At 33.8% G+C, this 12,533-nt stretch overlaps 1 protein-coding gene across 2 annotated transcripts in view; it reads right to left on the reverse strand.

The window, feature by feature from the left end:
* Positions 1–263: 263 nt before the first annotated feature.
* Positions 264–12,533, reverse strand: part of LOC136039451 (proton-coupled zinc antiporter SLC30A2-like) — a 51,997-nt gene continuing 39,727 nt past the window's right edge. For both annotated transcript variants that reach the window (XM_065723209.1, XM_065723210.1), the window contains exons 7-8: positions 10,568–10,808; positions 264–3,414 (exon numbers count right to left, since the gene is read on the reverse strand). In XM_065723209.1, the coding sequence (XP_065579281.1) occupies positions 3,302–3,414; positions 10,568–10,808 (354 nt within the window). In that variant the 3' untranslated portion in view covers positions 264–3,301. The remainder of the gene's footprint in view (positions 3,415–10,567; positions 10,809–12,533) is intronic.

The raw sequence follows: 12,533 nt of genomic DNA on the forward strand, positions 1-12,533 counted from the left end.
CATTGATTGAATAATGATTTAATTGTCATTGTATTTGATTAATTAACCGATAATTTATTAGTTTCTTTTAATTAATTTCGCCCTCTACTTTATTATACTAAAAATAAATTTCAATAATGAACAAATGATTATAACGGTTACTCCTCTTAAACCGCCTCTGGCTACAGCTTACCAATTTTTCAACATAATTATGTGAAATATATAAAAAAAAAAATCAGTTTTATGCTTAGGTTGCCTAATATTTGGATAAAAAATATCAAATATTAGAAAACAAAACAAAATCTTATATTATTGTACTGAAAATATGAACATGTAAATCATAATTTATTTTTTAAATATCAAACACAATTCCAAAAAATGACTAAGCTACAACATAAAAAGAAAAAACAGCGTTTTATGGAGTTAAAAATTGGAGATGGAGATAGAGTAGGATTTGTTAGGTGTCTCCTAGAGAAACTGTTCACGGACAGTTTTGGATACCCGTTTGACTGACCGCATTTCAAACAGTAAGTTGTACAAAAAATGTTCTATATCACATTCTAAGGCTATACTGAGAGACACATTGAGATGGCGGGTGCATATCTTATGGATGATGAATGACCATCCTTTTCAGCCATCCATCATGGGCTAATCGAAGATCAAGTCGTCCCCGAATATGGTGGTAAAAGAATTTAAAGAAAATTCAAACTTGTTGGGAAGAAGTGAAGAGGGGAACTTTGAATAGATTGGGACGAAAGGATGACCATGCATAGCTGTGTTGGCCTCAAGCAGCTTGGTCTTGCAGTGGGCTGCTAGCAGTAGTAGTAGACAAAAAATTGTTGGTTTCCAATACCAACTCAAGCTTTTCAAAAGCCAGTAAATAATATTACATTATAGCATTATATATTTATATAATATATTATATATATATATATTTACATAAGATTAAATACAAATAAAACAGCAGAGAAAGCAAATCTAACATTATTTTTAAAAAACTTGCAATTACTAAAAGGTTCTATCAATAAGAAACTACCATAAGTACTTGAGCTAGATAGTGTCACTTCTCAAATAGAAATGCAAAGGCATGTTACAGAAAATTAAATTAAGAACAAAACTTTAATGTGCGTTCATACCAAGTCAAATTTCCCCATTAATATACACATGAAAAGACAAACCTTCAAAAACCATCTATGCTAAGAAATGATAAATTGGTTATTTGCGCAACTTGTGGAATGTTGCAGATTGTGATTGCCATGAGTTCATTTGCTATGCAACAGATTCGGCAACATTAAGTTAGAGTTTTTCCAATAAAAGTTTTAAGCCAGGATTCAATAGTACCACTCAAAAAACTTATAAGTTTCTGGTAAAGATCTATAGCTACTACGATAAACTTATTACATTCAACACACTTCTCAACACACTTCTGTTGATCCCACGTAATCCCATTCTGTTTGTACCCCCGATGTAATCCCCAATGAAATCAATAACAGTTGAAGGCATTTGGGTTAACCTCATCCCAGCCTAACTTAACCTGTTCAGTCATTCTAGGACATAGTCGATAATTTAACCAAAAGAAAAGAAACAAAAAGAAAGTTGATTTTAAAAAGATATTCATATAAACCTTCAAAATTCTGTTCATACCCAACAAGATGCATTGTCAATTTCCACAAAAGAGTATCGTTCATTTTGAGGATTTAAGCGATTCATCATCCAGTTCATAAGAGGACAGATATTATATTTATTTATTTTTCTGGTCTTTCAACATAATGGAAGATCATTAATAGATTCTAACTATGGTTAAAATGGAACTGAGAAGCTGAAGATACTTTAGCTTTCTCGTTGGCAAAATCAACAAACGGGGATTATATCATTCTTCCATGTTTGTATTCCCTGTCGTGCATTACGTCTGCTCAGAAAGAAGGCACGAATTTTGCTCAAGATATCGTTTGTCACTTGGGCTTTATTATATAATATAATGCAGTTTATTATAGAATGTAGCGGACCAATTTTAAGTTTGTTCTCTGATGTTGCAGGATTAACTATAGCATTATAGGCAGTATGACTTATGTGTATTTTGTATTGATTGACATTATTACTTACTATTGCTGTTATTAATTAATTACGTCCACTAATAATTAAATGTGCGAAAACCTTCTGATGCTTCATTGTGTTTATTATCCATAATCATCATCAAAGACCATTGGAAGCACAGCTTAGATACCAATACAGTTATGAAAGCTCGATTTATTTTTGGGAGACAGTACGCGGTAGCGATACTAGCGGCTGGAGACAGGAAACTAGCAGCACAGCTTAGATACCAATATTGGTATCTAAGCTGTGTATGCAACAAAAAAAAATTGCGTTCCCGCCTATGGTGTTGTAGTACGATCTACGCGTCGGAGCGCTGGCTTGGAGGAGGCGCCAAGTTCAGAGCTCTCTACCAAAAGCTTCTCATCGGCAAGATAGGAGTTTTCATAACTGTATATTGGTATCTAAGCTGTGAATGGAAGTCACAAAGAAAAAACTATCGGGAAAAAATTCTGCAATGAGCTAACAACTACATCAGCTGGAGTTTCATGCTTCACAATTTCTAAAAATTTCTTAAGCAAAACTTCATTTCCTATACAACTCAAAGAAAATTTCTTAGATAAATCATCTGAAATGAAATGAAATCCATAATAAATCATCTGACATGAAAATATATAAATAAGAGGTAAATAGCGTAAAGCAAACAAGAGTATTTTTGGATGTAGAACTAATCACCGTCTGGTATAACCTTTTTACCGGTAAAACACTGAATTTTATTCAGTGAAGTGGCAACAATGTCTATAACCAAAGTAACTTTGCTTAAACCCTGTTTTCCTTGGTTTTTTAAATTTTTATTTATACAATAACTGAATATATGGCGATAAAAATCCAGTTGTACTAGGAAATGAAGTTTAGTTTTAAATGCTAGGACAACTAGAAATTCATTTAGAAACTCAAGTTTCGTTCTGGTACCTTTACATCTTTTTATAGGTTTACTATCTTGTTAGTTTGAGCTTCAACAAAATTCAAAATGTAGAACCAAATTTACGTTAAATTAAGCTTGTTTTGAACGCTTGGGCTGTCTGTAGCACCAACAGTTTTTAATTACGCCTGTTAAAACACAAGAGATTTCCTTTTATTCAATCTCCCATTTCTTTCAACACTTGTAGCACGGAAGTTTAATGGAACTGACATTTTAGGTTTCCAAAATATGTTTGATGGGCACTGTTCCTTCTTCCCTTTTTCAGAAACATTATTTCAAACCACAGCCTAATCTTCAGATGGGCGACTCTTAATGTTCAATAGCATATCTTTCAATCTGTACTGTCACATGGTGCAATTTATAGTCTCCTTTCAAGACTTGACATACAGATGATAAAATTTCACCATGACTGGCCCCTGCATCTGCAAAATAATAAAATTCTACTAAGCATGCAAAAATTTGACAATTATATATCATTAAACAGACTTTACAGGCATTAAACAGACATTACAGGCATTAAACAGGCATTACAGGCATTAAAAAGGCATTACAGGCATTACAGGCATTACAGGCATTACAGGCATTAAACAGGCATTACAGGCATTACAGGCATTAAACAGACTTTACACAACAGTGTCAAGTTAAGTGCATAAGATGTTTCTTAACTTCCTGTTTTATCATTTGTTCGAGATTGTCGACTTCTGCAATATCTTAAGTTGAGGCGATAGAAGGCTTCATCAAATTTCTCCTGCTGAAACTACTGCTGCCATTACCATTATGAACAAGTCTGACATAATCAAACCACCCCAAGTCAACATAACTGTACAAGCCCCTTTTTGATTCTACCCTATTAATAGCTTCATTTACTACCCCCCCTCCCTGTCGTTTCTTGAGAATTAAATAATATAAATAAACTTCTTAGTCCTTTAAGAGACGTTAAAGAGTGCTCTACCTATTTCCATATTTGAATATCAAAAAAATATTCCATGGGAAGTCAAGAGCGAATTCAGGACCAAAAAAGAACAATTACGAGGAATTAATATATTAAATTAAAACAATCAGATATTTAAAAAGCCATTAAACCAACTTGAAACGATCGCAAATTACCAAAAAACAGGGTGCAACCCTTCAATCTATCAAAAAGAAAGACGATTTACTGAAAACTAAACAGAAGCCTTAAAATTGTTTTTTCTTGTGCGTTTTAAAGGCATAGATATAAAATGCGAAAATACTGATAAAGAAGGTCAATTAAAAAAGTTCAAGTAAATGAACTGTGATAAATGGTTTTTTTTTCTTTTTTTTTACCATAAATCAGTGTGATGTTGCCACTTTTCAAACCTCTGAAAAGGCCAAAGTGCCGTCCGTTCTTGATTGAATAAAATTGAATAAACTACGAATTCCCCCAGATAATTTCTTGCTGAGGATTCTTCGACTGCAATTTCGCTGACGATATTGATCCCACGGCTCACTGCCAAGAGGACATTTAATATAATCTGAATGAACTAGCAACGAAAGCTGTCCCTTTGGGCCTGAAGATTAATGTTGATAAAATGAAAAGTATGTCAAACGGAGTTGGGACGACCTTTATAGCTGACATTCGATACGAAGGCAGTGATATAGAAGATGTCAGAGAATTTATTTGCTCCGGTAGTACAGTGACCCAAGATGAGAACTGTGATAGGCATAGCGTATGCAAGTGGAGAATTCTCTCAGCTGAAAAATATTTGGAGATGTAGAAACTACTATCAGAAGTTGAAATTGCGATTGTTTAGGAGTAACGTACTCTCTGTAGTTTTGCATAGATGCGGGTCTTGGACCCTTTCAAAGAGTGCGGAGAAGACTGCTCGGCTTCAAGAACAAAGGTCTACGTAAAATCCTTGCGATACATTGGACCGACAGAGTAGCGAATGCCCAAATAAGCGCAGATACCGAACAGCCACTCGTGACCGACGAGATCAGAATGAGAAGATGGAAGTGCTGGGGGCGTTTGACCCACATGAGCGAAGGACACCTCCCACACGACGCATGGTGTTGAACCCCATCCACCATTTGAAGAAGTGAAAGACATCGCAGCACACTTGGTCGATCCCTGGAGAAAGAGGCAACGAGTGTCAGAACCACGCTGAATGAACTTTGGTCTTTGGCATAAGATCGGCCAAGTTAGAGGTCAACCATCGATGACCTATGCGCCCTTAAGTGTAGGAGGGCATAAGTAAGTGACGATTCTGCCTGAAAGAACTCTTTTTAGCATACTTTTATTTGAAAAAGACGGTTTATTTATTTTATTTCTGATCTTTTTCTCAAGTCTGCCAGAAATCCTTCATTTGTAAAATATTTTTACTGTAAACCCGTCTCCCCCCCCCCCAATGGAAAGTTTATCCCGCAAAAAGTTAAACGTGGAGAATTTCACCAAGTGATAATTCCCCACAGAAAATTTCTGATAAGGAATGCCCCCTCCACTCTCCACAGTGAAATCTTCAAGAGAATTCTAATCCCACTGAAAATTTCCCCCTACAATTCCGTCAGAACATCTACACATGTAAAATTAAGTCACCAAAGAAAAAGTAAGATATATAAAACGAATTTCGTACATGAATACTAGGATATTCCTCCAATTCAAATTTCCCTTGGAAAGCCTATCTCGAGAAACTTCCTCCCCCACCAATAAACTGTACCCGTAGAAAATTCCTCCTCACCTGTGTATGCTTCCCAATAACAAATGGGTTATTATATATAAAGAACGGGCAAATTTCCTAATTTACAGCCCATTTCCCGGGTGCTTGGCATATTTATTGGACTTTTCCAGTATGCTGAAGAAATTAAAATTTTTGATTGGACGGCTTTGGGGAGAAAAGGCCGTGGGAGGGGCGCTAGTTTCCCTTCAATTTTTTGGTCACTTAAACAGGGCAGTATAACTTTTTATTTCCGTCTAATCGAGCCCTCTTTCGATGTTCTAGATCCATTACTTCGATATGATCACCCCTGAAAAGAAACATCTCTCTTTCTTCTGGCAAAAATTTCAAAATTACCTATTTTTTCAGATTGGAGCTGGAAAACACTAGAGATGGGTTCTCTGATACGCTCAATATGAAAGCGCAATTTTCATTAAGATCCCGTGACTTTTGGGGTGCCCCCCCTCATTTTGAAAAATTGATGGGTTAGCATAAAAAGCCATTCTTTGTATTTATCTGTTGCTATCAAAATTCCGTTTTTTAGAGTTTCAGTTACTATTGGGCCAAGTTGCTCCTTACTAATAGTTTGTCACAACAAACTGTTTGAACATAAATAATAGCTTAAATTAAAGGTTTAATTAAGCCTTTGACACTCTACAAGTACAAACAATCTAATAAAGAGCCATGTGCCTTCAATACAACATTATTTTTTTCACCTGGTCCCCTCGTAAAGAAGGAGTGATTATACAACATTCGAATAGGGGGGAGGACTCGTTCAACTAGTTAACTGAAAGTTCTAGTACCCTTTTTAAGATATGAAAGTGAAAGGAACATAATCAACCCCCTGTCATCATCTATCCTGCAAATTGACTTGCAACTATTGTTGAGGGGAGGGGGGGGGGGGTCAAGTGGCTTTGAGATTTAACTGGGGGGAGGGAGCACAGACAAATTAAAAGACATGATGTTTATTCGGGTCATCGAAATAATGTACCTGCAATATGTCTCGAAGAACTTGGGGGTTGAATTAAATAATTGAGGTACTGGTGAGCAGAGAAAAGAATTAAGGAAGGATGCCTGTGGATTTTAAATCTCATGTTGGAGGAGGGGAGGATGCAAAAAATTTTTAACTCCGATCCACCACAATAATTTGCATTGAAAACTCCTATTGGACTTCATTCTATGCAAGGTTAAGTGGTGAGGTAAAACAAAATACAATATGCGTTGGCAGGTTATCACAACAGGATATACCCAAAATCTTGAGAGGCCAAGTGGACTTCAAATTTGGACAAAAGTTAGGGGCAGAGGAGGAGGAGTTAAAAATATTTCATCGATGCACCTAGACGTTTTAGCACCATAAGCCTCTACAGGACCAATATATATATATATATATATATATATATATATATATATATATATATATATATATATATATATATATATATATATATATATATATATATATATATATATATATATATATATATTCAAGGTCAAGTAGTGAAGTACATCATACGACTCTTTATGTTGCCAGGTGATCAAAACTATGCATCTGCTATTTCCTAGAAACAGCGTTAAAGATAAAGCTGAAACCCTTAGTGAGTGTTGGAGGGGGGGGGGAAAGGCAGCAAACCGAAAATCCTGACATCAGGGGAATCGGCAGAGGGGAAGGGTGTGGAGATTTGGGTATCCAATCTGTTTGAGATTTTTATACACATTGAGTCCAAATTGGACTACAATGTATTCCCTGTGAAGTGGAGACGTAGACAATAAGAAACCATGCATACCCAAGTGATCAACATTGCCCTTGAAACAGATTGGGGGAGCAATTTGAAACTTTCAAAGGATGTTGGAAATTAAATTGATTTTAAAGTTTGAATTAACAGAAAGAACCGAGGTCGACCAGAGGAAACCATTCATTCAGGTTCTCAAAATGACATATCAGTAAACTAACGCAAAAGCTTGTGGGGATAGAGCTGTAGCTTATGGAGTGTTGGGCGAGAAATCATGTTTTTCGCTTAGAGGGAAGGGTTCTGGGAGCCAACAAGTTTGTATCTCTGATCTCACAACACATTTTGGCAATAATAGGGGAGGGGTACTCATTTCAGTATCTGTTTGTTTTAGGTTTCACTCGTCAGTCAATAGCAGTGCATGCTATCATTATTTGATGTTACTATTTATTTTAATGTCCGTCATTTTCCAGTTTCATTTATTTATGCATAGCAATTTCTATTCGTTTTAAGTTTGGATATTATGGAACTTTTTTCCTACTCGTTTTGGGTTTAATATGGCTCTTTGTTTTTGCTGGAGTAGAATTTTTTAGGAAAGCATTTTTTTTGTATTTCTTTTTAAATTAATTAATTGACGTTGTTTTATAAATCTTAGAATGTTTTAAAGTTTACTTAGTTTTACAGCTTAAAAACTAAAATGTTGAACTATAATTTAAATGTTGGGAACAATTTTAACATTTGGTCAAAATGTTTGATCAGCCCTAGTTTTGAAAAGTTAATTGTCATTGATATTTCTACTGGGCAATTTGGGGGGATTTATAATTTTGGAGAAGTTAAGTTTTGCCGGGCTAGTCGTCCAGCATCATGATATCCTAAAAAAAATTAAATGTTTCCCCAATCAGCTTGAAACTCATATCTTTTGGTCCTAGAGCCATGGAGCACACCAAATACTCCATGTACTTCGCCACGATGAAGTAAAGAAATGGAAAAAATAGTTTCCCCTCAAAACGCGGCCTGTTTTGTTTTCGATTGGCTTGCAGCTAATATTTGAAAGTCTTTGGGCCAAGCGGACCAATTCGCAAAAAAAAAACAAAAAAAATGAAAAACTATTAGTTAGCCTGAAAATTTGTCTGTTGAAAAACTTTGAAAAAATAGATAAACAAACTTTTTATTCATGAACGGCTTACAACTTAAAACCGTAAGAAAATTCGAAATGAAATTTTTTGACTAGATCCGCAAAAATTCTATTTCGCAAATCTGCATAAAACTCTATAGGCCTCTTTACAGGCACGTTTACAGGGCCTCTTAATTAAGACAAAATTTCAACTAAGATAAACTCCATTAATATGATATATTTTATTAGCTCGTGACGTTCTTTTTTCATTGAGGTAACTGCACAGAGCCTTTTTTAATAATTGACCTTGAAATAAGTTTATTTAAACAAAGAAACGGTTACAGCAAAATATAACATGAAAAGATTATACAATAAATTGACGGAACTTGTATATTCAGAAACATTCACATGAAAGGGACCAGGATGGCTTTCTTCAACCATATAGAAAACCAAAATTATGTGAACTTTCAATCCATGGAAGAAAAAAATCCCCAAAACTAGTCAGTAAAAAAATCATTAAAAATTTAATTTTAGAATTTTTTTTAATTATTAGAAGTTGTAACGACTATTAGAAGTTTTTTAATATTAGAAGATAAGTAACAGCCAAAGGACGTTACACTCAGCAGTGCCAGGGCCTCAACATTTTTAAAATAGCCTGAAGCGAATGTGAGACACCACCATATACCACTTAAACTCTTCGGGCAGGATCCCCAGTTCAAAGTAGGCAACAGGGGTCAACTATAATAATACTAGCTCTATAGGCGGTGTTACAAGGCCTTTCTAGCTATAAGAGGTCAACTAAGGCAGTGCTCAAATGCATATAATACTAGAACGCTTTAATTTAACCTTTTCTGGTTGGAGATTCAAAGATCGAACGTTCTGCAAATCACATACCCCTTCCCATATATTATTCTTAAACTTTCTAAAACATGTGTTCTTGTCAAAGGACCCACGTGTTATATCACCTTATATGCAAAATAACATTTTACTTCAATACTTAAGAGGTTTGAGAGCATTTTTTGAAATCCTAAAAAAAAAAATCGCAATGGAGTTTTACCAATAAAATTACCTTAAATAGCAGTTATTATTCTTGAATCAGCTTTAATGCCATTTCATCCTCACTCGACATTATCTTTTTTTCAAAGCACAATTTTAAATTTTCGGTAAAATGGCTCCAGTTTGTTCTTTACAAGGCTGGGGCGGATTCCACGACTCTGATGGCATTCACCATGTAAAAGTAATCCTTTAACTTATTTCTGTCAATAGCAGATAGATGTAGTCTCAGCGGGAAGTTTTGCAAGCCAGATTTGTTTGGAAAAAGGTCGTATTGGTAAAATGACATGTGAAAAGGTTTAATTTCCTGTCCTAAACATTGCAAAAGAAACTAACAAGAGAAAAGAAAAAAAGTATCACTACTAAGCCTTAAAAGAAGTACACATGGTTTCCCTAGGTGTTGTCTCTTTACAGCTTACATAATGTTTCAATACTGTAAAACAAACTTATTCTACTCTTAATTAAACTTATTAAACTTATTCTACTCGAAGGTGCCACTCATTCGGCTTGTTCAAAAAAATTATTAGAAATTCTTTGGCTTCTTAGAAATTATTTTATCTATTTTTTATATGTGTGTATGTGCGATATATATATATATATATATATATATATATATATATATATATATATATATATATATGAATTTGTATGTATGTATATGTATATATATTTTCTCATTATTTCATTGGAGTCTATTTTATCTACTGATCTACTTAATTAATTTAGTCTATTCAATCTATTAGTCTATTTAGTTTTGTCTTCTACAGTTTTTATTTTGTATTTATATTTTCTTTTCTTCTCACTTTTGCTCTTCTCTCTTTAAGTAAGTGATTATTTAATTTTTTTTTTCTTCTCTCAATAAGTGACTCGTTTATTTTCCCCCTTCTTTACAGGCCAAAGAGCCTCTGGGGGAATAGTAAAATGTGATATTGTATGTGTGTTTCGTGATGAATAAATATTATCTTATCTTAATGTTATCAAAATAATTTCCCGTTCAGTATCTACTTACCAATAGTGATATGAACAGACAAGACGGTCTTCTCAGGGGTAAGAGACCATACGTTCAAGTCATGTATCCCCAAGACTCCAGGAACAGAAAGGATAAACATCCGAATAGCCGCTTCAGGAAATGACTCAGGAACAGCCTCCATTAATATCTGACCACACTCTTTAACAAGACTGTATGTTGTAATTAAGACTAAGACTGAGAAGACGAAGGTACAAATTGGATCGGCAATTTTCCAACTTGGCTGTAATAAAAATCATAAACCAAACTGACAGCTTAGTAGTCTTTTATATTTTGATCGTGAGAATAAATAAGTTTGAGTTTTAATCTATTTTAGCTTTGGGTAATAATAGAAAAGTAATGGAGTATAGTGCTACAATTTCAAATACTATGATAAGCTGTATGTAACCATAACTAAAAGTTAGTACTTAAACACAGTTTCCTATTTATAAATCACAATTTTCAAAATTATCTTTAATGTTTCTACCTGAAAAGGACAGGGGAAATACGGAGGGGAGAACCCACATGAAGCAACTAGGAAATACTCTTTGTTAATGTCTAATAAATAATGCCAAGGTCTTGCCCATTATTTTTTACCTCTGCTATAAAAAAAAAAAATCATATGTAAAAATATGACGGGGTTGCCAGTAATTTCAAAGTCGAACATAATTGTATTTTTTGGCTTTACTTCATGTGTAGTTTTGCATGGCAAATAAAATCCGGTTTAACCTGTTCCTTAGTTGTTGTTTTTTTTTTAGTTGCGCCTATAATCTGTATCAAACCATTTATGAGTATTAGACAGGCATCCTACTGGTAAATCTTACAGAATCTAGAGTTGATTCAATTTTTTGAACTAGCTGTAAATTTGAAAAGTAGCGAGTTTATATCCCCAGATAGCCAATTTTTTTCCTTGAATTTTATAATGGTTTATAAAAATTTAAATGGGTCACTAAATAATCTTCTTGGTGCATCTCGAATTCCTTCTCTTTTGTTCGGAGGCATAAATTAGAATTTGCTATTTATCCAGGGTTGCCACTCCTAGTGTTTTATCAATGTTTCTAGTGATTTTTTATATTGCCTATTTTTTATACTATATTTTATAGTGAATTTTATTTTTTTTTACACAAAAAAAATCTCTAAATCAGCACATAAATCACTAGATTATTGAAGAAAATCATTAAATCAACCAAAAAATCACAAAAAAATCATTAATTTTTTTATTGGGTGGCTACCTCGTGTTTAGCACTGCATATATTGTTCTACCAAGTGCTGTATCTTTAGAACCAGTAGAATTTTTCAAGTGAAGATTTGGGGATTCAAAATAGTGTTAGATCCATATTTTTTCGGGAATTTCGTCAAACTTTCCCAATTTTTTTTTATTATTTTTCTCTTTCAGAGGTCCTTGAGGTTTTATTCAGTGTGTTAAAAAATTAGTTTATTGTTTTTCTCTTTCATCGTTGCAGCTTTATTCAGTGTATTCGTTATTTTTTTTTTCCTCTTTCAGAGGTCCCTGGAGCTTTATTCAGTGTATTCTATTTTTTTAAAGTTTTTCTCTTTCAGAGGTCCCCTCGACTGTTCCCTTGATATTATGTTAGTTTTACGCTGTTTTTCTTTGGTGCTAGACAATGATGTAAGAGACACCCTCATTTAAGTGTATGTTTGAAAAAGTATCAATAAAAGAAGCAATTCTTTCCCTTTTTAAGATTTTATTTTTACAAAAAAAAAGTTTTGGCTATTTTACTATCAAACATATATTTATTTACTTATTCATAAAACGTAAAGCAAATTGCGTTTTATACTTCGCAACGAGGCTATTAAGATTTTTGTCGTTCTTTATAAATCAACCTCCTTCTATTGGTGTTTGATTGCATTATTTTATCATTCTTAAACATTCTTTTATCATTATTCTTTCTTTTTTATCATTATTCTATCATTATTCTATCATTATTCATTCTTTTATTCATTTTAT

The sequence above is a fragment of the Artemia franciscana genome, chromosome 19 (genome assembly GCF_032884065.1).
Source record: "Artemia franciscana chromosome 19, ASM3288406v1, whole genome shotgun sequence".
In the NCBI taxonomy this organism is placed as follows: domain Eukaryota; kingdom Metazoa; phylum Arthropoda; class Branchiopoda; order Anostraca; family Artemiidae; genus Artemia; species Artemia franciscana.